This window comes from Drosophila biarmipes, chromosome 3R (assembly GCF_025231255.1).
Source record: "Drosophila biarmipes strain raj3 chromosome 3R, RU_DBia_V1.1, whole genome shotgun sequence".
NCBI classification, from domain to species: Eukaryota; Metazoa; Arthropoda; class Insecta; order Diptera; family Drosophilidae; genus Drosophila; species Drosophila biarmipes.
In genome coordinates, this window is record NC_066616.1 from 29,196,877 (window position 1) to 29,223,426 (window position 26,550).

The 26,550-nt window shown below is 43.1% G+C and overlaps 2 protein-coding genes across 2 annotated transcripts in view; one reads left to right on the forward strand and one right to left on the reverse strand.

Moving 5' to 3' along the window:
* Positions 1-26,550, forward strand: part of LOC108025036 (cadherin-87A) — a 62,575-nt gene that overhangs the window by 34,778 nt on the left and 1,247 nt on the right. Inside the window, exons 4-16 of the mRNA XM_017095291.3 lie at positions 1,221-1,250; positions 18,816-18,878; positions 18,955-19,301; positions 19,393-19,538; positions 19,599-19,906; positions 19,970-21,066; positions 21,707-22,723; positions 22,781-22,831; positions 23,726-24,325; positions 24,393-24,991; positions 25,048-25,831; positions 25,895-26,170; positions 26,232-26,494. Of these exons, the coding sequence (XP_016950780.1) occupies positions 18,824-18,878; positions 18,955-19,301; positions 19,393-19,538; positions 19,599-19,906; positions 19,970-21,066; positions 21,707-22,723; positions 22,781-22,831; positions 23,726-24,325; positions 24,393-24,991; positions 25,048-25,831; positions 25,895-26,170; positions 26,232-26,494 (5,543 nt within the window). The 5' untranslated portion in view covers positions 1,221-1,250; positions 18,816-18,823. The remainder of the gene's footprint in view (positions 1-1,220; positions 1,251-18,815; positions 18,879-18,954; positions 19,302-19,392; positions 19,539-19,598; positions 19,907-19,969; positions 21,067-21,706; positions 22,724-22,780; positions 22,832-23,725; positions 24,326-24,392; positions 24,992-25,047; positions 25,832-25,894; positions 26,171-26,231; positions 26,495-26,550) is intronic.
* On the reverse strand, positions 22,887-23,687 carry LOC108025307 (uncharacterized). Its single transcript, XM_017095705.3, has 3 exons — positions 23,358-23,687; positions 23,106-23,306; positions 22,887-23,047 (listed from the first exon to the last, which is right to left on the reverse strand). Exons 1-3 carry the CDS (start codon positions 23,609-23,611, stop codon positions 22,921-22,923), a joined length of 582 nt encoding a protein of 193 aa, XP_016951194.1. The 5' UTR covers positions 23,612-23,687; the 3' UTR covers positions 22,887-22,920.

Genomic DNA, 26,550 nt, shown 5'->3' on the forward strand with positions numbered 1-26,550 from the left:
ACCTGCATATTTGGCAACCTTGGCAACGCCTAACGAGACCTGATGGTGGGGCACCCTTATTTGGAGCTGCGGTTGTAACTATAGTTTTACCCGGGGCCCTTAACTATACCTGGTACACCCCCGTACACCTGCACACCTGCGCCCCGGACCCCCAGACTGCATCCTACAAGTCGGAGCCATTCATTACGCCGTGTTTGCCTTTGCCTAGTTGCAACCAACAATGCCACACTTTTCCCCACTTCGTAGTTCTTGTTTCTACTCTACTTTTTTAGTTCCACTTTTTTTTGCCCTAGACCCTCTCCTCCATCTCTATTGCCGTTTTGTTGGGCACTTTTTAAACTTTTCTCGTTATTTTTGCACATTCGCTTGGGTTTTATGGCCACTGCTACACTAATTACCTTGTTTTTCGGAGAATTAACTTTTCGATTACTGTTGCCACAGTTTGTTACTGCTGCCAAGGAGAAAAATAAGGAGAAGCAGGCGCTCGCAAGTGCAGTTTGCAAAAAAATATTGATGCCAATGTTGGGGGTAAAAAGGTGGTGGTAGGGTGGAGAAACTGTTTAACGAGTAAATTGTTTCTGCGATGGCCTCTCTGAATGCCACACATTTTCCGAAAAATTATGGAAATATGCTGAAACGCACTGGAGAGCAGCAAATCACAGACAGAAATTGCGGCTGCAAATTTTGCGGTTTGGCAGTTTGAAAGTCCCGCCTCTGCCCCCTGACCTCTGCCCTCTGGCCTATGAAAATTGGGGTCGACCTTGTTGAGTTGAAGTTGATTTTTACAAAGTGTGCTGTGCTGCTCATATACATATATGCATGGCGTTCGAGTATGGTTAAATAAGAACACTTATGAATAAAAATACCATGGGGTAACTCTCGTTTTCGTAACTTTATAACAGCTCCATAAAATACGATATTGGATGGTGTGCAAAATAACTTTCCTGAAAAGGTTGTAGTGCTTTCATAAAGTTTTGAAAAGCCTCTTAATAAAGCAGCACTGATAAAGCTCTTAAATCAAATTAAATCTTCCCAATAGCCAATTAGGGCATTTCAATTAAGAGCTTATAAAAGGAATACTTCTAAAGTAGTTATAAACTTTTCAAGCCTTTGCTTTGACTTTAAACTTTCTCGCACTTGCCAACTTGTAATTTTCTTTAAACTTGCCACTTTTCATGAAACTGCAATTAACTAATTAATTCTTTCTTGTTTTCTTTCAGAAGCCGTTGGCGTGATAAACAGTATTAAAGGTAAGAGTATTTTTAAACTTTAAAATAAGGAGTCAATCCTAGTCCTTCTTTGACTTTCAATAAGTTCTGCTTAATTAAATTCCGTTTGAGTTTGCCCAAATTAAAGTTTTCCCCTTGCATTAAAGCATCTTTCGTTTCCTCTTGTGTTTGCTTAAGTGCACTGTAATGTAGGGATGTGGTTTTTAATTAAGAAAGAATCCCCCGATGACACATTAAGCCCCGGGCATTAATCTAAAAACATCGAAGTGTAATTTGTATGTGGAGAAGAAAATAAACTATTACGAGTCATGTTAAATAATTGAAACAAATGGGAGAGTATATTTTGCAATTGCTTGAAGTTAATAAGCTATAAGTTAATCATCTTCAATGTTACTTATTCAGCACTTTTAAAACCTTTTTAATTTTATTTAATTTAGATACAATTTCGATTAGTTTTTCTTGATGTGGGCACACAAATGGAAGCATTCAATTTTCCAGCCAGCATTTCCCCTTTCATTCACTCATCTTTCTTCAATCTGAGCTGTCGGCGGAGCTTTTCCCATTCAGTTCTCGCTTTTAGGTCCCTTGAAATAGGGAACATCTTCATGAAGTTAATTACAAGGAAATGCTGCAGTGATTTTTGCTCGGAAGCAACGCCCCAAAACTGGCCATCGGCTCCAGATTCCAGATGTTTCCCTCTGACTGACCGTCGTTTACATTTTTCCTTAGCATTTTCCTTTTCTTTTCTTTGCCTGATTTTTTTTTGTCCATTTTCAAATGTAATTACATTTCATTTTTCTCGCTTCGCTCCTTCTGGCTCCTTTCTGCCCTTCATATTCCCCGGATCTCTGGGGATCTGGGGAACCGGGAACTGAGTCGTTCATTATCCGGGGCCCTGTCCATAACATTTTGTTGCACAGTCGTCGCTAATCTTGGCCGACAAGTTCCTATGCCCCAACTGCCCGCCCCTCATTTCCCCGGGCTATCTGTCCCTGCTTCTTGGCGACTGTTTAAATGTCAGTTAAAATCCCATAAATTCTCCTTAAATGACTTCTGTCTGCCGCAATTTCGTTGGCCCAGCAATGCCCAGCACTGCCCGGCTGACCCTGGCGACATTCGGACGGATATGGGCAAAATGGCCAAGACGAATGGCCAAGAAGAATTGCAGTTGGCTTTGGGCCGGCGCTGGGCAGCTGAATTAGCTTCTAAGAGCCGGCAAATCTTGGAAAAACTTAAGCTTTAATTCATTCCTAACTGAGAGGGAGATAAGAGCTCACTTCTCTTCATTCGTCTTAGTTGGCCAAGAATCAGTTGGCCAAGTAGCAGGGCAAAGCCCGGATTTCTTTGGCTTTCTACAAACTCAATGACGCAACATGCACTTGCAACTTGCAACTAACAACCTGCAACTTGTGCAATTGGTTCAATAAACTCATTAAATGCTCTCAACTTTCTGTTTCTCGTTTTAACAAAGTTTTTTTGTTCCGCTTTTCCTCATTCTTTGTGCTTTTCGCAAAGTTTTCTGGGCAGAAATGGCGGTCATTCGGTCGCCTTTTTGGCTCGTTTTCAACTTGTCGCATTATCCTTTTTATTGTCGTCGACATTTGCAACGCATTATCCTTGGCAGCTATTCTTGTTTTGTTTGTTGGATTGTAGGAGATTTTCTTTATTTTTCCGCCTTTTTTTCGGTATTACGCCAGCGGCGAAGGTCTCATAACTTTGTTGGGCAGTTTGACTAATGTGCGCGACATAAAAAATGAATCAGTGAAATGGGATTGCATCAAAGTGAATTTTAAATTCCTTAAAAAATGGACGGGGAAGTAAATCCAGTTCATGTCATAATTAAAAGTAATTGGATTCGTTTGTAATTATTGTAGTATTTGTAAAAAATTTGTAATCGATGGAAAAAACAATGATTGTACTTGATAATGATACTGCTTTCAAGGATTATTTTCTTAGAATTGTTGTGTTAATATGTGTTAACTTTTCATCTGTATAAATGTATGTAATAGTTAAATGTAATTGGATTTGCTTAAAGTTTTTACTAATTGTTTTTTAATAAAACTACAACGGTTTTTTTTTTTGAGGAATATATTTTGTTTTCATAACAAGTTCATGCTAAAACGTAATTGGATTTGCTGGAAGGATCTTTTTCCCAGTCCTGACATCTTTATCTGTTCCCTTTCTGACTCATTTTAAAGATGCGAAATGCACATAAACCATTCCATGATCTCATTCGCACTTGCTCCCATTCCTTGCCAATAAATATCTGGCCCAGAAGCATTTAACTTATTTGCTATTTGCCTATTTCTGGCTGACTGGCTGGCTTTGTTCCTGCTCCTTGGGCTCTCTGCCAAGCAGGCGGCAAAAACAATAAATTCTGTGTGGGGAATTTAAGCGCGGCCACATTTTAATTTGTGGCAGCAACAGCCGCAGCAGCAGGAGCAATAGGTACATGGAAAAGCCACCAGCAGCCACCGATTCTATGCCTCAGCCTAACACCTTGGTCCTTTCATACCGTTGCAACCCCAACCCCGACCCCAACCCGAACCCCATCTTCCTCCAGTTTTCCGGGGAAAAACCGCAGCATTCATCGTTGCCAGGCTGCGGCCAAAGCCTCAACCATAACTATGATAACGAGTGGCTCAGACGGGGGAATCCGGAGTAAGTGGCGGTGGGGGAATGTCAATTTATTTGTTGTGCCCCACCAACCGCAGCTGGCTGCCTTGTGTTGTGATTCTTTTGGAGGTTTTGCCAATTTGTCGGCTTCCTATTTTCTTTTTTTTTTTTGGCTTGCTTTCTTTCTTCGCATTTCGTTTTTCTTCCTGTAGGGGCGTGGAAATTCTTTATGAAAACTTTGTTTACAACAATCAACTCGGAGTCACCCCGTCGCCTACTTACTCCGCCAGTATTGAGTTGACAATATTTTTAATAGAAACTCACAGACTGCCAGCCCAACTTTTCTGTTCCCACTGACTTTGGTAGGAGGGTATGGGCAGAGGGGCTGCGCACCAAGTTGGGAGGACTCCCAGGACTCCAGCCTGTGTTTGTGTTTCAATTTGTGTGCCTTTTATAGAATTATGCACTTTTACCAGCTTGCCTTGAGATGCACAAGTTGGCCAACAATTTGGAGCCAATTGAGTTGCAACTTTTTGGTTTTTCCCTACCGTTGTCAAACTGCATGCCAATGGGATGATATATGGCTGGATGGTAGAGGTATTCGGAGAGAGGAAGTATTTCATATCAAATTTTAATTGAAGTGCCAGACTAGATAGTACTTCACAGCCTTTGATTTTCAAGCTATTTAAGCTCGATATTCGAAGGAATTTTATTTATAAAGAAGTTATTCTCTAGGAAAGCTTGCTTCAATGGGCAGTACATGTTTTGAAAAAGAAATACCCCATTAACAACTTGATCTAACATGCTTGAGATACTTGTGTACCCAAGCAACAACCTTATCAATCTCCTTTTAATTATCTAATTCGTTTTTGTAATTTCCCCGACTAATTTGCAATTCTAATCCCTAGGCAGCTGCACTTCCGATTCGGATTTTAACTCTGATTCCAATTCCATTTCCATTTGCCGTAAAAAGCAGTTTGAATTTGTTTTACTTTCCTTCCATTCGTTTACACTTGCTCCCCCCATTTGGCAGTCCATAAAGAGTTCTCCCCCCTCAACAACCTCTCTCCGCCTTTATGCCATTAATTTCTGGCTAAGTCGGGGTGGTAAAAGAGCGGTTGTTTGGTGTGGGTTTTCCGGCCAAGGCAATCCCATCATCCATCGAAGGCCATAAAAGTTGGAATGCGAATGAGAACGAAATGGCTTACTCGCAATTTACGCCGTTGTGTTTTTTGTCTCATTAAAAGCTGTCAATTGTTCGTCATTGTAATTAAACAAGGCTTTTAAATGGGTAAACATTTTGTAAATTATATCGCAGGGGCTTTCCTTAAGTGCAGAATGCAATTTAAAGAACTCCATTCGGGTTGACAATAAAGTTTTGCCACTTTTGTTCAACACCTCCTCTTATATGGCGGCCTCTGGCAATTTGTACTCCTTCTTATGCCCATTTTATTGCGAAAAGGGCGCCGAAAGTGTGTAATAAAGCTCGGAGGATATATGTGTGTGCCTGTATATGTATGAGGTGATCTTATTCCGTTTCCTGGGGGCGTGGTCAGTAAGCTGCAGTGGGCCCTGCTCTTCGGGGACTGCAGTTGCCCCCATCTGCAGCGGCGATTATTAAGGGACAAAGTAAGGATTCGTTCTGGGAGTCCTTTTGGCGCAGCGTCATTGTCGATGATAAATGGGTAAGACACAAGGAAGGAAAGAAGAAAGGAATCGCGGACTATTTGCGTAACTGAGATAATTGAAATTTAAGTAAAAGAAATGCCAGTAAAGTGGCGAAGAAATTGAATAAATATAATGCGATTTTTCATATAACAAGAATGTAACGTTTGGATTTTTTATAACTTTTTTATTAAAACATAGCATGTTTATGAAAAAATTAGGTAAGAACTGGAGGATTACAGCTACTCGTTCGACTTCTTCTTCTTCACTCTTCGGCAGAGTTGCAATCTTGCTTACCAAGTGTGACCTTAGTTCTTTATGATTCTATACTCGCAGAAAGTAACTTTAACATTTACCATTGACTACTTCTACATCCCTACCAACTCCCATACACAATCATCTAAGACCTTGATAAGCTGATCAAAAGCATAAACTGAAATAAAACCAAATCAAATACTATCCAATAAGGGAAGAGGCTAATAAAAGCGGAGAATATTCATGAAAGCTAGTATTATCCCCACTTCTCGTACACTTCTTCCGGCTTTGGCAGACCACTCACCCTGCCCCAAAAAGAGGGCTTAATGCATTATGAGCTTTTCGGCCTTTTGTGCTGCTGGCTCCTCTTCCACTTGAGTTGTGTCAATCCCCGGCTAAGACTCTGTAGCCACAATCAAGTTCATTGGCCAAATCCAACCACACAGGCCAGGGTAATGGGAGACTCGGAGGGACTTATTGTGAAGTATCTATAAAAGTCATTAGACTTAAAGTTTTTACTACGCCAAAGAGGGAGAGGGAGGTGCGAACGACTTGAGGTTAACCTGAAGTGATTCGGTTGCGAATTTTCACACCCCTGCCAGGATATCGCCCGACCATCTTACAGCAATTTTTATTGTTTGCGGAAGGGGGAGATGCGAGGGATAAAAGGACAAAGGCTGAAGGAAATAGAAGTTGCTGCGAGGACATATGGGAAAAGCATGTGAGCAACTCGATAAATCAATATTTGAGTGTGTCTGTCCTATGCCCTCGGTACTGTGCCCCCCTTTTCTGCACCAAATGCAATTGTCTCTGAAGAGGGCAGCTTCCTCCAGTCGAGATTGGTTCGAGGCAACTTGAATCCTGGACGCAGGATGAGTCTGTCGAAGAGGATGCGTCTGCTGAGCCCGTGGCATTTGAGGAAATGGGAGATAAATTTGCTTTTAAAGCGCTTTAAGTGTCGCTCTCGTTGAGTGAAGCCAAAAAATAAAACAAGGAGCCGGAGGGGGCTCTCCACAAAATCCGGAAAAGGACGTAACGTTCGCATTTTTTTCATGTTTTTTGTTGTTGTTGTGTGTCTGCAGAGGAGATGATTGCAGGCTAAAGTGGGGTACGCCATTCGCCCCCGTTTTTTCACTCATAAAGTATTTCAATATTGTTACAGATTTTTTCCTCTGCTCCTGACTGGGGCGGATTTTGTCATTATTTGCGTATTTGTTGTGCATATTTCATTGTTTTTCAAGCACTGTGTCAACTTCAAACAAGATGCAGCCGAAAAATAAAATAATCGCTGGCTTAAAAACAGCCAAACCTTAACTCTTTGCATAAGCTGTTTCCTACGTTTTTTTGTGTGAATTAAATCAAATTGAAATGCAGAAAAAAGCATACATAAATCCAATATAAAAACGTATTAAAATTGTATGTAAATCTTTATGGGAAGTGTGTATTTGGATTTGCTGGGCGCTAGTGCCCGAAGGGTTGCAACTTGGGAGGCTGTTTGAAAACAGGCCCCCCTCAAGTGGAGAGTTCCACCTACAGATAATCTGTTTCTGTTTCCAACCCACGCGTATTTTTTGCAACATTTACATTTGCATTAAATTTCAATTCGCAACGAGCGACGAGGAGGAGCGATCTCCGCCCCGATGCTTTGCCAGGGAATTTATAACTAAATCCCCGGCATAAGCAGCTCAAATCCAATGGCATTTGCCATGTTCACCCCGTGCCGCTCTTGGAGCCCCATTGATGATGGTGGCAGTGCCCACAAAGGAAGTCAGCCGTTTGTGCTGGCCATATGTTGACTGGCGGCTGCAAATCCGCCGTAATTTGAATAGGACTACAAGCGGCGGAATAAAATTCGATTCAGATCCCCTGGAATCTATTTAATGGCCTCCGAAAGGGTTTTCCCTCCGATTTCGAAATGAAGAATTTAATTCTATCATCACAATTCAATTTGTTATTTGTGTCATTTGTGAAATGTGCAGTATCTTCTTCGGTAATTCCTTTGATTTGCAGATTTAAGCACTTAATAAAGTTAGTGAAATGCTAGCAACAAATGGAATACAAATTCGAGCTGCTGATGCAGGGGATTTCTTCATTTTCCCTGGTCATAATTAAACCCCTTTGTCTCGCTAACATAAGTTGTCTGTCACCCTTTGCACAGAGTATCTATTTTTCATATCTATTACCAACATGTTTGGCTCATTAAACCATAATTTGCCATAGATTTGTTTGGTTCCGTGCATTTACAAATCAATTTTGCCATGCTGCGGGTAATATAAATCATGGACTTGTCCTATTTCTACTATTTTCCATCACATGTACAGCTTTGCAATTTTATGCTGACCCTTTTTTGCTGTTGATAAGTGCACTTCACGTCCAGGGCGACGTACGTGTGTCCATTTAGTTTCATATATAAATATCCCTATGTACAGTGTATGTGCTTATGCCCACACGAGCAGTAAAATATATAGAAGTGGTATAAGTGCTCCCCGAAATCACTTCCAAGACTGCTGCTTCTGCTCCTTACTTGCTCACCCGCTTCCTTCCACTTGCACTTTGGTGACTTTGTCGTCTTCCTCGTCATCGCCATCTTTATAAAGCACCCCTGCCACATTTTTGCCATCGTCGGTTTTTGTTATTGTTTGTTAATATATAGTTCTGCTCACTGGCGTAGTTGTTGCCATTTCTACCCAGTTGTTGCTGCTGCGGTGCTCTGTGTATGTATTTTGCTCACGTAATAACGATAATAACGCTTATTTCTTTCATTTCTTTATACTTTTTGCCAACCACTTCCGAGGTCCCCTCTTCTGTTTTTTATTTTCTTGTTTTTTTTTGGGTGGTAAGATGGTAAGATGGTAAGATGTACTAGTGTGGGCAGAAGGGCAAGATGTCGTCGGGAGTGGATGCTGCTGCTGTCATGTAATTCTCTTAGAGCTTTAGTAGCATAATATTTATTGTGAAATTTTGTGCAGGGTATGAGAAGGGATGAGGTATATAAAGAAGATTTTATAGTGTTTTGATTCTTACTTGATTTTAAATTGAAATATATGGCATGTGCGGGTCCACGGAGGGGAATATGAGGTGTAGAACCCCTCTAGAAAAGTCAAAAAATAGCACTAAAAGGGTATTACAATTAAAATATTTAATTTATTCCAAATTGTTGATTTATACTCAACTGAATTTACTACGAGTAATATTTGATATGCAAGTTAATATTACGATGCATTTAGTATTTAATATCGACAGATAAGTTATGCTCAACCTAAGTAGGTTTTTTATCAAAAGTTTACGAGTTAATTTGTACAATAGTATTTAAATTTAATTATTATATATTGTGACAGTTTCAGAAGGGTTTTTTGTTAAATATATTACATGAGCAGGTTTCATTTTTCATAGAATGGTTATAATAACAGTTCTAGTTACACCAAGTACCCACTAGTCGTATACTTGATGGGCTTGACTTCCCGATGCTTTGGAGCATCAAATGCGCTTAACTGCTTCACTCTGCCAATCTTTCCTCGTGCTTTTCCCATTGTGACACGCGTAAGGGGGAAATGGCAAGATGAATGGGCCAAAAGCAAATCAGACAAATTGATAAAAAGTCACAAAATGAAGTCAGAGCAAATCACAATGGCAGTCACACGAACACGGAGCGCCGACGAAAATGATAGAACTCCGTGTCTGGAATGAAAGTTATTGTTATTCCGGCGGATTTAGTTTTCGCCTTAATTCATGTTTGTTTTCTTTACGGTCTGTTTGTTTTTCTTTTCATGGTAAGCGAAAATTCAGTTTTGGGAGTCATGGTCACGTAGTGACTTGTAGTGGATCAAATCTACGTGGTTTCTCGTCCGACCTTACACAACAAAATCGAAAATAAATATGATTTTTCTTTTTTATAAGTGGAAAATACATTTTAAAGAGACTGTTATTTGTGTTTGCACATAGTACGCATGTTATGTTGTCACTTTTCAAATTAACTTGCCACTCAACCGCCTCTTACTAATGCCCACTTTCAATTAATCTTAACTAATTGGCCAGAGTTCGAGACTAATGGTTGTGAGCCGTGTGATGGACTGATTTAATTAAGTTTATATTCGATTTAAGCCTTGTTTTTTGTGGGCCACATCTTCATGACTTTCTTTGTGTACGTTGCCATAATTATCCATTCGTTGTCAGACATAATTGAACTGCAGTCAATGGCAGCGCCAGGAAAAGCCACAAGATACATATCTGCTCACATGCCTTTAAACATGTAATATATGTGTGTGGACTTGTGTATATTACCTGCCACGTCACTTGTGGCATGTTTGCATTTGCCATTTCAGGCGCATTAGGGGGCAATTAAATGCTGATGTCTTTCAACCGTTTGTGTAATGCCACGTTTGATGTTTGCCCCTCGATGTTCGATAATTTGGAGTGGAGTGAAAAGTTGCAGGCCTTGTAATTATGTGGGTGGCATTTGGGGCACGTACAACAAACAATCCCGTAAAATATAAAATACTTATCAGCTTTTGCTCTCGCTTCTCACCTGGGCGAGGGCAGGGCGTGGAGTTGTGGAAAATCCTGCCGGGCCCTAAGTAGTCATCATCAGTCATGCGTGCGCAGATATTTTAAGTGCTTTCTCCCGGAACGTGCCTCTGGAGCTCTCTGCTCCTGCTCCTGCTCCCGCTCCAGCTCCAGCTCCTCCATTCCTGGGATGCTTACTATGTATATAGGGTGGAGGCGGGGAGCCAGAGATCCAGGTACTATATTATAATGCCTATGCTTACAGCCCCGCCTGACTGGTATTGCAATCATACAGAGAGAAAAAAGTGTTAGGATATGTTGATAATTTTAATAAAATTCTCTCTAGAGCGCCATCTTTTTTTTTTGGTATCAGTTTAAAATATTTTTATCCCGCTCCCACTCAGAGTTATTTTAGGCGCTATCTCGCTCTTTGCTTTCTTTTGAGATTTGAGAGATCTTTTAAATAATATAATATTTGTAGTCAATATTCTATCTAGATATGGGGGTTATCCATAAAATCCCCACCATCTTTCAGTTTTGACTCAAAGTAATTTTAAAGGTCATCTCGCTCTTCTCGCTTTTTCGATTTAAAAGAGTATTCAAGGGGAGAAACTTGACACTACTATTTAAATATTCTATTGATGCTTGTGATTTTTTTCTGTGTGACAACCATTCCCTTCCAACCGACCCATCGATTGCCCATCTAACGGGCCAAATGCTTTAGGCCTCGCCGCGCTGCAATGTCTGGTTTAAGGGCCATAATGAATGGCCACTTGAAGCGCGTGAGGGGATAAAGTCGAGGGGAAATTGTCGAGCAGGGTTGCCCAACTGCAATCGAGATGATAGCAGTCGATTATCGATGGCAGAAAGGGGGAGCATAATGCGATTTAAGTTCCAGCAGAAGAGCTAAATTATCCATATTTATGGCTAGTACTTACATCTGCGGTTCAAGCTGTACTTTCCCTGGTAATTGAATATTGAAATATTTGTATTTCAAAATGATGTATAGAATAGTTATATTATAGTACCCCTCGGGCCCCTTTAACATTAAGGGGCAAGTCGAATTCCAAGGCCTAGCACACTCTATACTCGCACAGAGACCAAATCTAGATGCACTCTCAAAGGCTTAAATGCACAATGCTAAGTTCGGTCTCATATGCATTATGAATGCATTGAATTAATGGGATGACTATGCACCTGTGGTCCTGTTGTTCCTCCGAGTATTGTTGCTTCAGTTATTATAGTTGTTGATACTACTGGTGGTGTTTTGAATTTGGTTTTGTAACAGGTTGGCTTTTGCTGTGGCTATTGTCACAGCTTTGGCTGCTGCTGCTGCTCTGTGCTGATAATGGTATTGCTATTAAAGTGGAACAAGATGAAGCCGAGAAAATCACAAACAAAGCTCCGAAAATCTAAGCAGCACACACAGTTTTCCCTTCTCCTCCCACTACTTGCTTCCGCCCACACATTTTCCAGCGCCCTTCCCCGCCCCAGGAGAACAATGAGTTTAGAGCAAATACAGAAAAATAAAGAAAAATTGCTGTTGTTCTGTAAGGAAAAGCACACTGCATTAGAGCCTGACGCAAAATAAACAAACAAACAATTAACCCTGTGGTGTCAACGGGGGTCTGATGAAAACGCCATAAAGTTAATAGTGTAGAGGAAGATTTGGCAAAGAAAGGTTAAAGTTTTGGTGGATTTAAATTATTTATATATATGCTTGGAATAACTTACTTAAATACATTTGATATTTGTGGTGAAATTCAGTGTTGTCACAAGGTTCTTTATACTAAAAATTTCTTTTGGCTTGTTAGGAAAACTAAAAGATTTTCGATTGAAGACTCTCTTTTACGCAGTGAATAAGTAAGAATACCCATAAATTTCAATAATCCTCAGTGGGTTAAATATTCTTCGAAGTTCGAACTTCCCTCAAGGTCAGGCCAGCTAATACATTACGGGTCATTTATTTGAAATGCTCTCATCTTGGCCATTTCCCTCCCCCACTGCCGCACTCCTTGGCCATCCCCCGAGCTGATTGTCAAGTGCATGAAATATATCAAAACATTTGGCTGTGTTTGACAAGCAGTCAAACTCCTTGAGCGGCCGCTCGTCAAGTGCTGGGAAATCTGCCTCTCGACGGCACTTTCCGACCACCCCATGAAACCCCAGCCCGCCATTTTCCGCCCCGAAAGAGGAGAACAAAAAAGGAAAAGGCAAAAAATAAGAGGAATTCGCAAGAAATTTCATTTCCTGGTGCTCAACTGGCAACGGTGGTTGGTGGGCAACTCCAAACCCCAGCCCCAAAGCTCTGAACTCGACCCCCGAGCTGTACTCATTTGGCTTTAACATAAAACCAATTTAAACTTGGCCAAGTGGGCCGGGATGGGTCCTCGGGAAGGACTGTTTAACGTTCCTCAATATGCAGACAGACAATAACAAACTACCAAGCTTCTTTTCGGATGGAAAACGAGAAAGAAAACCATTTTAATTTCATTTCAGAGCCGTAATTTTAAGTTCGAGCTCCCACCTGTCCCTGCCCAAGGAGTGTGGTTGTGGGCGGTCTGCCACTTAATACTCGTGGGAAAAACAACAATGGTAATCCTGGCCAAAAAAGAACAAGAGCGAAAAAAGTACCAACTGACGCGCCAAGGCAAACAGCTAAAGAAGAAACTTGATAATAACTCGAACTCGAACTCGCTTGCTTTCTGGCTTTATTCCTTAAGACCCGAAGTTTTCGTGGGGCAACCTATAGCTCCACCTTCCTTCTTGGCAAGGATACGGATGTGGCACGTTTGCCCCACCCATCCGCTCGCTCATACCGTTTTGTCTTTCATAATTGCAGGGGGTTTGTGGAAATTAAGCGACTCGCTCATAATAAAAACCAGCATCCTCGACGATAACGATTAAGGCAACAGATTTATAGACACACACGCCATGCTTTTCTATACGTGCGGGTTGTTTTTGGGAGGGATGCGAGTATCAGATTGTGTGTGTTTTTGCCCCAACAGGTGCCAAAGTCGTTGCTTTTTCCCTTCGCTTGGCAAAGGCCTCACTTTTAGCCCCGATCCCAATCCCGATCCCTCCTTAGTTAAGTGCAAGTGCAATTTAAATTCCAAATTTGTTAAACTGTCACAAGTGTTTTGAATACGAAATGAGGGAGTCTCACAGCAGGACAGCACGTAACGAAACCATAATATTTGTTAGGAAGTGGAAATTATGGTAAGGATCAACGAGAAATTATGTTATTAGGTTTCACAAGACTATTATAACATTTGCTTATAATACATGGTTTATGAAACGTGTTTTTTTAAATATTCTATAAATTCTTTAAAAAACATTTTTTCATATCCATGAGTAATAACATAAATGTGATTTATTTTAAATAGAGTGGCCAGCTTTGCTTTTGAGGAAACCCTATGTAAATAGTGTGACCAGCACTCTTTAAGAAGTAGTTTGTTCTGAAATCAGAATCCGTAAACCTGTTGCGTTAATTTACTGCAGCGCTTCTTCTCATTTCATTAATTCTTATGAAGTATATTTTTGAAACGCACCTTCCCTGGCTTATAAGGATTGTGTGAGGCCGGGCTAGGCATAATTATACAGCGCAAATCTGTGAAACTGTGAAGGGGCGATGAACGATGGCGGGTGCTACGGATCGGGAGCTGGAAAATGGGTGGGTGGCTGGTTGGCGTGGCAAGTCAGGTGAATGTGAAAATTGCTTAGTAAAAAATAACAAAAACAAGCCCAAAGAAAGAGGAAACTTTGACTTTCGAGCATGGGGATGGTGCCTAAACAAACACGGACAGGACAACTTTGAGTTACGATGGCACACGCACGTAAAACAGTGTGTGTGTCGGTATGGGTGAGTGTTGTTTGTGTTTGTGCTGCTCTTAGTGTGTGTGTGTTTGTGTGTGTGTGTGCCGTGCATGAGTAATAGTAATGATGTTGGCCCACTCAAGAAGTAGAACACCCCCGACCAGGGCTTATGAATAAATTAAGAGGGAAAACGCCACCCGAAACACCCGTCGCCCCCTAACAAAATGGGGACAGAGGGCGCAAATAAAAAAGAGCAATTTAAATGCGAACGGAAAATGTTGAGGCATCTCCAAGGAGGCCAAAAGCTGAGTGGGTGGCAGGTGAGATAAGGCCGGGCGGCAACTGAAGATAATGCCGTTTAAATAGAATCCCTGGCAAAGGTTTTTCGCCGGCGACGCTTTGGGCCAAGTAAACTGCAAGACATAAAGAAAATGACGCCACTGACACGGTGGCATAGCTAACTCGAAGAGGGGGGAGGGGCTGTCACCTGAGGGGAAAGGTGAGGCGATGAGGCGGCACTCGCACAGGTGATTTACATAGCATACTTAAGTGGAGCACTTTGTGAGCCCCGCCTCGTCCCTCGCATTTGGGATATCATCATCATCAGTCCCAACAAATGTTACACGCACACACACAAAAAGCCGGGGAAAGAGAAAGATAGATGGCAAACGAAAGAGATGGCAATAAGCTAGGCAACAGCCAACTGAAATCGTAAAAAAGGAGCATTTTATGAATAAAATGTATTACCAGCGACAGCATACGGAGTTTGACATTTTTATTACGCCAGCGAGGGCAGAAATCAGATAAAAAGAACAACGATGGCAAAGATGAAACATTGATGAGATACACTGTAAGCCAGAGTTCTTAAGCTCAAAATATGGTTTGAGCAATATCAATAACATAAACCAATGCGAGTTTATAACCCATATTGTACATAAGCTAAAGGGATAAATTGATTTACTTTAGTACTTTGATTTACTGGCATATCAAAATCCCTATTCAGTAAAATGTAAAAATAACTTTTATACAATCCTTACACATCGTTGGATTTTATGGAAAATCGTTTCCTATATTCGATCTTTCATTTATTAAACCCAAAGTTATATTATCCGTATTATGATGTTATGAAAATATTTATAACCAATCAGTAGTTCTTTAAGGAAAGGGCTTTACAGGTCATTGCACTACATTAAAGAGGACGTTTTTGATCTCCACAAAAAAATGTTCCATGGTAAGCTCTTCTTTCATAGTGAGTCCATTCGTGCGGCTAAAGTATTCGGTTGGGGAACTGTGAATAAAGCGAAGAAGTTGCGGATGCCACAAAGTCAAGTGTCAAATTCGCCAGCCAGGCAGCCATTCGCAGTCGTGGTGGGATTCCCCGGATTAGCGGCGAAAACCGCGCAACAGTGGAGGACAAACAAGTTTTAAGCATTAGTCGTAATCGGGGGGCCAAGGAAAAGCATGGGGTGAACCGCTCCGGGTGACCCGAAGCGCACCTAATTCAATTACTATTGCCACTCCCAAAAGAAAAGCGCAGGCCAGGCAGCTCAGGACAAAAGCTGAGCTGGCTAAACAAAATGTATTTTAAATAAATATGATTTATTATGTTGGACATGCCCGAAAAAGGGGGGTGGATGGATGGATGGTTGGATGGATACGACCCAACTGGGGAGGCAATCTGCTGGAAGGACTGCTGCCAAACGGCTGTGCACTCAAAGTAAATTCGACTCAAGGTACACAGGGTTTTTTTTATGGTGCCACGAGGAGGGGATTGGGGCAAACGAGCGAACCCCAGGGAAGGATTGTGGCTGTGCCACCGCTCGAAAGGCTTGAATCATCAACAGGTTGGTCGGGTATTCGCCGGGGATTGGCCGGGATTGGCCCCTGTTTCGGCTTTGGATTGACAAACGTGGAAAGGAAAATACGTAAATGCAATATAAATTTACTGTATGATTGATATTGGTTATGCTCCGCCGAACGCGTGTCTATATAAGAGGGGTTGTACATCGTATATGTACATATGGAGGCAGCCTTAATGGCCGTGGCATAATATTGACACAGAGCTCAAGAGAGCTGGCCTGGAAAATAACCAAAAAATATATGGTCAGGAGATGGCGAATTATTAGTGGTGTGGGGGGACGCTCTTTAGCGTTCATTGGAGTCTGAAAATTGAGGAAAATGTTGCATATCCCCCAAAGACTTTAAGCCAGTGCAAGTGTGACTAAGTAACTGACTTGTTTGCTTCAACGCACAGTTTTCACATTCATTTAGAGTCTTAAAAGGAATGCATTGCGTAAAGAAAAATATTTCAAGATAAAATCTGTCGCTTTGTGTAAAACATTTATTTCTATTTTATTTACACTTCAAATACTCAAAATAAACTATTAAAAAGGGAATATACTTACATGAGTAAGTTTGCATATTTGATTGCATTTCAAGCTTGAAAAGGTGCTGAAAATCTGGCAATTATTTCGCCCCGGAAATTTCTCCGTATTTCTGTGCAAGGAGATGCCAGCCACAGGACAGCATACATTTATGTAGCAACTTAATGCCATTCAGTGCAAAATGTCATTGCGACAGTCATTAGTTCCTGGCTCACCTGGAGACAATGGAAGCCCATTGGACATTGCCTGGTGGGGGGGTCTGAGCCCATAATCCCCCAAGATTAACGCACAATGGCTGCGAATCCATTCAGTTGGGGGTAACATGATTTAGTCGTCCATAAATTACCACTGTTTAGTTCCAATCAACGGGACAAAGCTCAACTAAACTCCCGGCCAGCAGAGCCAGTGAGAATTTCATTTGAAACCGAATATAAACCCCAAATATAAACCCCAAACGATATATCACCAGGGGAAGTGGAAAGTGGGGGTGGTGGCGACAACCAGTTGAATATGAAATTCAATTTATATTGAACAACAGGGAAGGATATCAAATCTGGCGGGTCCTATCACACATAACTTTCAAATTTATTATAATAAAAAAAATAATTCATATTCTATTTTTTCCCCTATTCCTATAAATAACCAAGTTGTTATCTGGTTTAGTTTACGAAGTTAGCAAATTCTAGTTTTATATCCGATGCACCAGCTTAAGCACAGTTTGTTCGCCATTAGAGTATTCCGAGTTCCTGTTTGAACTTTTGGCCTGCGGCGGTGGGGCTTAAGGGACGGATCCCCTTTCGTGACGAGGGGGTATAAGTTTAAGGCCAAGCTCGACAGACCCTCAGCAGACCCGAAAACAAACCCGCTTAACCCTAAAATGTTGAGTTTATGGTCAGCGCCGGGCGACTGCAAAACGCTTGTAGGTGAATTTATGGACCCAACTCAGCCAGACAACCATGCTTACACTCTGGAGGTGTGTGCTTTTGCTTTGCTCGTGCTTGTGCTGTGCTGCGATGTGCTTGTGCTTGTGCCCGTGCTCGTGCTGGCCATTTAGGCTCTTGGCCGAGGGTTGTAAGCAAATAAACCCACACAAAACATGGTCCAAACTGAAAATATTTAGTCGAGCTTTTATGCATAACTAATTGGCTCCGCCTGGTTTTGGTTCTCGCTCGTGTTTGCTGCTGCTCCTGCTTATGCACTGGCAGAAAAGTTTGGGAAAGTTGAGATGATAATTTATTTAAAAAAAGGAAAGGGTGAAGCAAATTTGACTATGAAATCCACTCTCAATTACCAAAAAAAGGTTAAAACATTGAGTTTAAATAGAAAGATTTAAGTTACGTTGGTTGAATAATAAATTTAATTCTATATTTTATTCGTTTTCTAAAGAATTCGCGTTTTTAATATTATTTAATGATTTATTTTCGAGTTAAAAGTTGTTGTTAAATTCATGAGTTATAGACGACCCCCCTTTTCCCCAAGTGTACTCCTGCTCCTTCGCCCGTTTGTGTGGTCATCGCCTGGATGGTCCGTCTGCTGGTTGCCAGATATGTGCGCCTCTGGTCCACGGGCTCACAATGCTGGTCCTCGGTTAGGTGGTGCGTGCCGGACAATGGACAAACGGACGGACGTAACAGGAATGTTGGCGCCTTCGGCGATTCCCTCCCTCGGAAAAACAACCCCCAGCCCCACTCCGCCAACCCGCAGTTAAAGTGCACAATTTGCCACAATGTTGCTTGTTGCCTCTTTATGCTGCTGTTGTTGTTGTTGTTTTCGTTGTTCCTGTTGCTGCTTGTCATCAACAACGTTATGTTGTTATAGCCATCATCATCAGTAGCCCCACCAAAACCACCTCCTCCAGCCCCATCATCCGCATCATCGTTGTCACGCTCTCACTGGCCTGTGTGCATTGTCAGCTAATTGAATTTTCAGCACGAAATGAAATTTAATTTATCTTTATTGTTTGTTTATGCCATCAAATGGAGGGAAAACAAAAACAAGCACAAAGCCGAAAAAAAATCAAATAACCATATACAACACCCTAAAGTTGTGATAACATGTTTTTAATATACCCTGAGGGGGCTCAAAGGTGTTTAATTCTAACGTGATATTTTATGAAATTCCGTACTGAAAGTAGGACCTTTTTAAATCCTTTGCTTAAAGAATGAGCTCTTATTGAGTCAGATTTTTAAAAGGTAATAACCCTGCTAAGAGCATTACTATAATATTTTGCCTTCGAAAGTACCTCATTTGTCTCGCAAATCTGTTGGTTTAAGCTTATTGGTCTCCAATTTTGTTGAAACTCGAAAGTAAGCAAACACTTTACGTTTATTTTGTTTTTTCTTTGCAGACCCCAAAATGAAGCTTCCTTTGGGGCTTTTGTTGATCTGTGTGGGCCTGAGCCTGACCAAGGGTGAGTAAATTGAAAAAATTCGAAAAGAATTTCCTTTAATTAAATCAAGTTTAATTTTTCAACTTCATTCAATCAGGGGAGACCAACCTACCACCTGTGTTCACCCAGACCCTGAATAATATTATCCTTTACGAGAATGTGACTGTGGGTACAGTAGTCTTCCGGCTGGAAGCCTACGATCCTGAGGGAAGTCCTGTGACCTATGGAGCCATTGGTGCAGATCACTTTAGTGTAGATCCGGTTTCCGGGAACATCACGCTGATAAAACCACTGGATCGCGAGGAGAAGGACACCTTGAAGTTCCTGGTTTCCATAAGGGATCGCGTGGATCCCGAGGGAGAATCAGAGCGAGATAATGTGGTCGAAGTGCCAATCACTTTTATCATTCTGGATCTGAACGACAATCCTCCAGAGTTTCAAAATGTGAGTATACGATCTTATCACCAATTAAAAATCGGTTGAAATTCTATATCAAGAATACCATTTATTATAATATTTATATATTCTTCTTTAGACCCCTTATGAAGCCGATGTAAACGAGGATGCTGCGGTGGGAACTACTATCTTTGATAAGATTTTGGTTAAGGACAGAGATATTGCAGGAGATAGTCTGGATTTGAAATGCCTACCACAGCAGCAAAGTCCAGAAGCCTGCAGCAAGTAAGTAGCTCTTGAAAAATATCTTCAAAAACAGGTCCTATAATTAAAATTCCAAACCAGATTCCGTCTGCATGTGACCAAGAGAGAAGCCACCATTCTAGAGGCAGCTGTTGTGCTCAATGATACCCTGAATTACAACCAGCGGATGGTGTACCACTTCCAGATCGAAGCCACCGATGGTCCCCACAAGACCCAAACCACTTTTGAGGCCAGGGTGAAGGATGTGCAGGACAATCCGCCCGTCTTTCAAGGCTCTCTCTCCACGGTTATTGATGAGGACAGTCCCATTAACACCTTGGTGCTCACCGTCCATGCCAGAGATGGTGACACTGGAGAGCCCAGGAAGATTGTCTATGATTTGAAGACAAGTAAGTTTTGAAGCCATCTTCATAACTACCTCCTAACTCAAATATTTTTTCATTCCCCCTAAGATGCCAATGACTACTTCCTGCTGGACGCTCAGTCGGGAGAACTGCGCACCGCCAAGCCCTTGGATCGAGAAGCTCTGGAGGATTCCACGGGCATTATTTCGCTGGTGATCCGTGCAAGGGAGCTGGTGAACGGGGTCCCCAGCGATGATCCCCTGACAAGTGCCACGGCCAAGGCCACGGTTACCATAAGGGATGTTAATGACTCTCCACCAGTGTTTAATCACAAGGAGTACTCGGTGTCCCTCTTGGAGAACACACCCCCAGGCACACCACTCGCTTTGGACATGAGTGTCAGCGATGCTGATGTGGGCATCAATTCAAAGTTTGCCCTGCGCCTGGACGACGTATCCGGGGTGTTCGATGTGGAGCCCAAACTGGTCACCGGCTACTCTCAGGTCAACATACGCGTGGCGAACGGCACACTGGACTACGAAAATCCCAACCAGAGGAAATTCATCGTACTGGTGGTGGCCGAGGAGACGGACACCAATCCGAAGCTCTCCTCCACGGCAACGATTACGGTGAGCGTCCTGGATGCCAACGACAACAAGCCGGTTTTCGAGCAGGAGAGCTACTCGGCATCCGTGTCGGAGGCGGCGCTGCCGGGTCAGTACATAGCCACCATTACGGCCAGGGATGTGGATTCCGGAAGCTATGGCGACTCCGGCATTCGCTACAGCCTATCCGGAACCGGAGCCGAACTCTTTCATGTCAACGAGCGTACAGGTGTTATTAGCCTGGCCAACTGCCACGGCGAGGGGGAGGGCAACCGGCGCGAGCGACGTGATCTGCACGACGATGAGAACGAGGCGGAGGAGACTAATGCTGGTGGGGATGGCGAGGGCCATCTGGAAATGCTTTCCATGGAGGCGGCTCCCAGGGAGATTGGTACCGAGCCTACCGTCCAGTACACGTTAATCACCCAGGCGCCAGAGGAGCCCGAGAAGCCAGAGGCGTCGTCATCGTCCGATCCACTATCAGCTCCAGTTGCACACGCAGCTCCATCTGGAGTTCCCGCAGCGACTGCTAATGACGACAAGGCACCGCAGACGTGTCTGGACTACGAATCGGTGACCACGTACTTCTTGTCATACAAGGTGAGTGACTGTCTCAATCTTCGTGAGCGAGTGGGTGGCAAGGTTTTTATGTGCGTAACTCGGCAGGGGCAATGGGAATCATGCGGGATGTGCTTCGTGTAGGCAGATCTCTTCCCAACATGTAGAACATAAATAACGAGAGGATTAAAATTCAGGACTGCGGTGCTGAAACATCGCCTTACCCAACACCTTAAGACTGATTAAAGGAATTTAAAATAATATTTAAGGGAAAGAAAAAATACAATGTAATTTTGTTACCCTGTTTAGTATTCGTTTTAGTTCATTTAAAGCTATTATTTACCTTCTTGTTTTTATAAATCAGTTTTTATAGTGTGCATAAGCATAACACCTGTTAGGTTTAGCCCGCATTTAAAAACTTTTCTATTTGCATAATGTTGTGCACTTTGTTGAGCAAACAATTATGATAAGTTGCTGAATAAATTAGTAGCGCAAACAATTATTATTCATAATCCTCTTCAGAGAATTGTCCGATTTATTTACAACTAAAGGCCACTAAATTAAAATGAATGTGCATAAATTAATGTAGGGCATTCACTCATTTATAATATTTTTACTAATTCTGAAAGCATATGGAATAAATGGTGAATATCTAATGCAAAATCTGGCGGTTTCTTTACAGGCCACCGATGACAATGGGCGTGGTCAAGCCTCTGTGGTTTCCCTGCGGATTTCTGTGACGGATGCCAATGATTCGCCGCCCGTTTGTGAGAGTCCTCTGTACAGGGCGAGTGTGGACGAGGGTGCCGTGGTCTTCGATTCCCCGCTGATTGTCAAGGCGCGGGATGCGGACACCATGTCTAGGATCAGCTACCGAATCCGTGGCTCAGAGCAGGTGGAGGCCATCTTTGGCATTGATCGCGAGACGGGTCAGATTAGCATCAGGCCGAATGCCACCCTGGATGTCACCAATCTGAACAGCGATCAGCTCATTTTCGCCGTGGAGGCCAACGATGGTCTCTTCTCGGCCCACTGTGGCGTGAATATCACCGTGCGGGATGTCAATAACCATGTGCCCAACTTCGAGCAGCAGAGCTACAGTGCGGTCGTGGAGGAGAACTCGGAGATTGGAACGAGCGTGGAGCGGGTGCATGCCACCGATTTGGATACGGGCAAGAATGCTGAGCTGCGTTACCGCATCCAGCAGGGCAGCTTCGATGACTTTGGCATCGACGAGCGCAGCGGCGAGGTGTTCGTGTCCCGGAAACTTGACTTTGATCGCCGCAACACCTATCTGCTGCAGGTCCAGGCCTCCGATCTGGGAACACCCAGTCTCACGGGAACCGCCACGCTGACCATAAATGTTCAGAACAGCAATGACAAGGATCCGTACTTTGTGCCAGCCACTCAGCATGCTGAGGTGCGCGCGGATGCTCCTCCTGGACAACTGATGTATACCTTAATCGCCCTCGATCCCGATGTGGCCAGTCATAATGCACTGGAGTTCGCTGGCACTGATGACATCACCGCCATTGATAAGGAGGGCAAGGAGCTGCCGCATTATGATCAGTTTAAGGAGTACTTCAAGATCGCCAGGGATGGAAAAGTTTCGGTCAACAAGCAACTAGATCGCAATCTGTTTGCCGTGATGAGGATTAATGTTTTGGTCACGGACAGCACGGCTCCGAATGTCCAACAGGTGGGGTTTCACTATTCAAAAACCTTTTATATTATAATCCTAATATTTGATTTTCAGGGTCGAGGTTTGCTGATCATACAGATCATTGATGTCAACAAGATTCCACCGGTGAGCAAAATTATAATAGATTTTGTTTTGGAAATTGGATAAAAATGCGGCATAGTCCAAGTATCATAATTTAATGTATATTAGTATAGCTAGGTAGAATCAAAATTTTGGTTGGCCAATTCAATTTCATCCACACTGTCTGGTCCCAAGCTATTTAAATCCTCTTTGAAAGAGACCAGAGTGGCCAAGTGAGTGTGGTGATCGGAGTAGATATTACTGAAATTAAAACATATAATACAAATCTATTTGCTTAAGAAACCTTAGGTACACCTACAGTACAGAAATGCTGCAGGCAATCTTGACACCCATCTTGAGTACGAAAAAGATAAATACAGCCGTACTCTCCGGATACAGATAGCACAAACTTCCGTAGCCTAAAATAATCTCGTAAAGATTCAGGATGACATTGTCTATGGCCTGCAATATGATGGTGGGCATGAGCATCTCAGCCTGCGAGTTGGTTAGGATAGGGTATCTAAAATGGAAATGTGTAACTAAATTGTTAATAAACATTGGAGTCACTCACATGGCCACAATGTTGGATGCCAAACCAACGAAACACAGGCAAAAGCGTACAACTATAAGGCCACTGATGAGGAATGTAAAGATCTCTCTGATCCAAATCTCTTCCCCAGAGCTGTCTACGCCTATTTTAACATTTCTCAAATCGGCATACAAGCGATATACATTCAAATAAGTGGCACTGTGCAGTATGGCAAAGATATTGATGAATAGCAGCTTTAGCTTGGTATAGGGAAGCTCATTGAACATTCCTTCCATGTGTGAGGATTGATGAAAAAGCTAGAAATTCTCCTTACAATTTTAACACATAATTTTGACTCTATTTCCAATGATACAAATATAAACAATTATTATAAATATATGTATTTACAGCGCTTTAATGCACCTTGGAGCGTGGAGCAGCCGCAAATCAAGCTGCAGATGGTGGAGGAGCAGCCTGTGGGCACCGTTCTGACCACTCTCCAGGCCACCGATGAGGATTCCAGCATTGGGGAATACAACATAAGTGCCAACGACTATTTTGCCATTAACCAGACCAGCGGAGTGATCTACACCATTGCTCGTCTGGATTACGAAGCAGTTAAGGAGGTCAAGTTCCAGGCCACCGTCAGTGATACGGGTGTGCCCGCCCTGACCTCCACCGCTGATGTGGTGGTGGATATTATCAACCTGAACGATAATGACCCGAAGTTCTCTCAAAGCGATTATTACTTCAATGTCACTGAGAATTCACCGCGGGGCACGGTGGCGGGAAAAGTGGAGGCCCAAGATGGAGATGTAGGAGTCTTTGGCGAGATAACCTACACACTGATTGGGGAGAACAACAAGTACTTTAGCATTGACGCTTATACGGGCAACGTTATGGTGGCCAACTCCTCCATTCTCGATCGGGAGCAGATCAAGGAGCTCACCCTGTCGGTGGTCGCCCAGGATAAGGCTCCTGCTGCAGTTCAAAAGTCAGCCACGGCTACGGTGAGTTAAAAAACTTATAATGTATTTAACTTTAATAATAAATTTAAAACAATTTTATTATCTTTAGATCCACATCAACATTCTGGATGTCAATGACAATGCTCCGGTTTTCACGCGAGATGTGTACAACTCCACGGTGGCGGAGAATGCCGCCTATCAGCCGCCTGCCGCCCTGCTGCAAGTGCAAGCCATCGACCAGGATGAGGGTCTCTATGGGGATGTACGCTATATCATCACGGCTGGCAACGAAATGGCCCTCTTCAAGCTGGATGCTCAGTCGGGCATTGTGTATCCCGCCCAGAGTTTATCTGGGAAACACGGAGCCTACGAGCTGACCATTTCGGCACGCGATACCCAGGGATCGGGCACCATGGAGAGCACAGCTAAAGCGATTATCACAGTGCTCAGGGTCAATCGCCACAAGCCGGAGTTTGTCATACCCGCGTTGTCCAACGCCACCATTGAGATACCCGGTGATATTGTCCAGCCGGATTACCTACTGCTCACCGTTAGGGCGATGGATAATGATACGGAGGAGAACGGCAAGATCAGTTACCACCTGCAGGTGAACAACAGGAATGAGCAGCAAACTGGAGAGTTCAAGATTGACGAGGTAACAGGGGAGTTAAGAGCCAGGACGCAACTGAATCGCAAGAATCGAGCCAAGTAAGTCGCCGCCAATTTGACGAAGTTTCCTCTATAATTTCTTATTGTTTCTTTAGCTACGACATTATCCTGGTGGCCCGGGATGCGGGTAATCCTCCATTTGAATCCCTTCGCCTTCTCAGCGTTAGCATTGTGGATGCCAACGAGAATCGACCAGAGTTCCCCGATGCCTCCAATCCTTACAAGGTATCCATCAACGAGAACAGCGGTCGGGATGTGAAAATCGGACACATTCAAGCCGCCTCCAGGAGCAAGCACAACCGTGACATCTTCTATTACATGTTGCTGGGCAATGAGGATGGGGCCTTCTATGTGGACAAACTGACGGGTGATATCTACACCAACAAGAGTCTGGATCGCGAGGAAACGGATGTGTACACTTTGTACATCCTGGCCAGCATCAAAGCGGACCTGCATATCTCCGAAGAGGAACGAGCAGCGTTCTCCATCAAGACCCTGAATCGGGATAATACAGTCGCAAAGGTGGCCATCACCGTGCTGGATGTGAACGATAATCCCCCCGTGTTTGAGAAATCCACCTACTATGCCGGAGTAAATGCCAATGCCAAGATGGGTGCAGCCATAACCCTAGTTAATGCTACCGATGCGGATCAAGGAAAGAATGCCAAGATCGAGTTTATGATTGTGGCGTCAAATCTTTACAAGTTTGGGGCAACCAAGGCGACAGGTTCGATTGTTCCCAGTCCGTTTGCCATTTCGCAGGATGGTCGCATCTCGGCAAACACCATTATGGCGGAGTACAATCAGGATCGTTTCGAACTGGAGATTGTGGCCAGGGAACTGGAGCAGCCCCAACGTTCCGCCAGCACCAAAGTTAACGTGAGTGACGGGAAAGTCATCTGTTGAATAAATATCCATTATTAATAAATTATTTTCATTCAGATCTGGGTCTTTGATGGCACCCAGCTGGTGCGTGTAATCCTGTCTCGTCCGCCGGAAGAGGTCTACCAGGAGCAGGAGGAGATCATTGCCGAACTGCGCAATGCTACCCAGCATCGCATCATCGTGGACGAGATACGCTTCCATTTGGACTCCATTGGCCGCATTCGCATGGACTGGTGTGACCTGTACTTCCATGCCGTCGATCCTCAGACCCAGCAGATTGCTCCTGTCGATGAAATTCTCAAGGATATCGATCGGAACTATGATTATCTGAAGGTATTTCCTTTTTTGTGCTTTTGTTTAATCTTATTTTAACTTATGTTTTATTTTTTTTTAGGACTACTATGCTGGCTTTGCCATAGAAAACGTTGTGCCCGCCTACATAGCTATAGTGCAAGATGAGTTTGACCTGGCAGTGGCTGGACTGGTGGCCCTGGTCATTGTCCTTTTCGTAGGCGTCATTAGTTTCATTGTCTTGTGCTGCTGCCTGAAGCACTGGAATCTATCTGTGCCTGTAGAGACGCGTCGTAAGGAAGCACTGATCAAGAAACAGATCATCGAGGATCTGAATACTACCGAAAATCCGCTATGGATAGAACAGTAAGTGTCTGTAGAATGTATACTAAGATAGATTTATAATTTCTGTTTGTCTTCTT

Bases quoted from the DNA above. Each gene is read 5' to 3' on its own strand.
- LOC108025307 (XM_017095705.3), bottom strand. From the start codon at position 23,611: ATGGAAGGAATGTTCAATGAGCTTCCCTATACCAAGCTAAAGCTGCTA. The intron at 23,307-23,357 runs GTGAGTGACTCC...TTTCCATTTTAG, and splicing joins GCATCCAACATTGTGGCCAT to ATACCCTATCCTAACCAACT. The intron at 23,048-23,105 runs GTAGGTGTACCT...TTTTAATTTCAG, and splicing joins GCCTGCAGCATTTCTGTACT to TAATATCTACTCCGATCACC.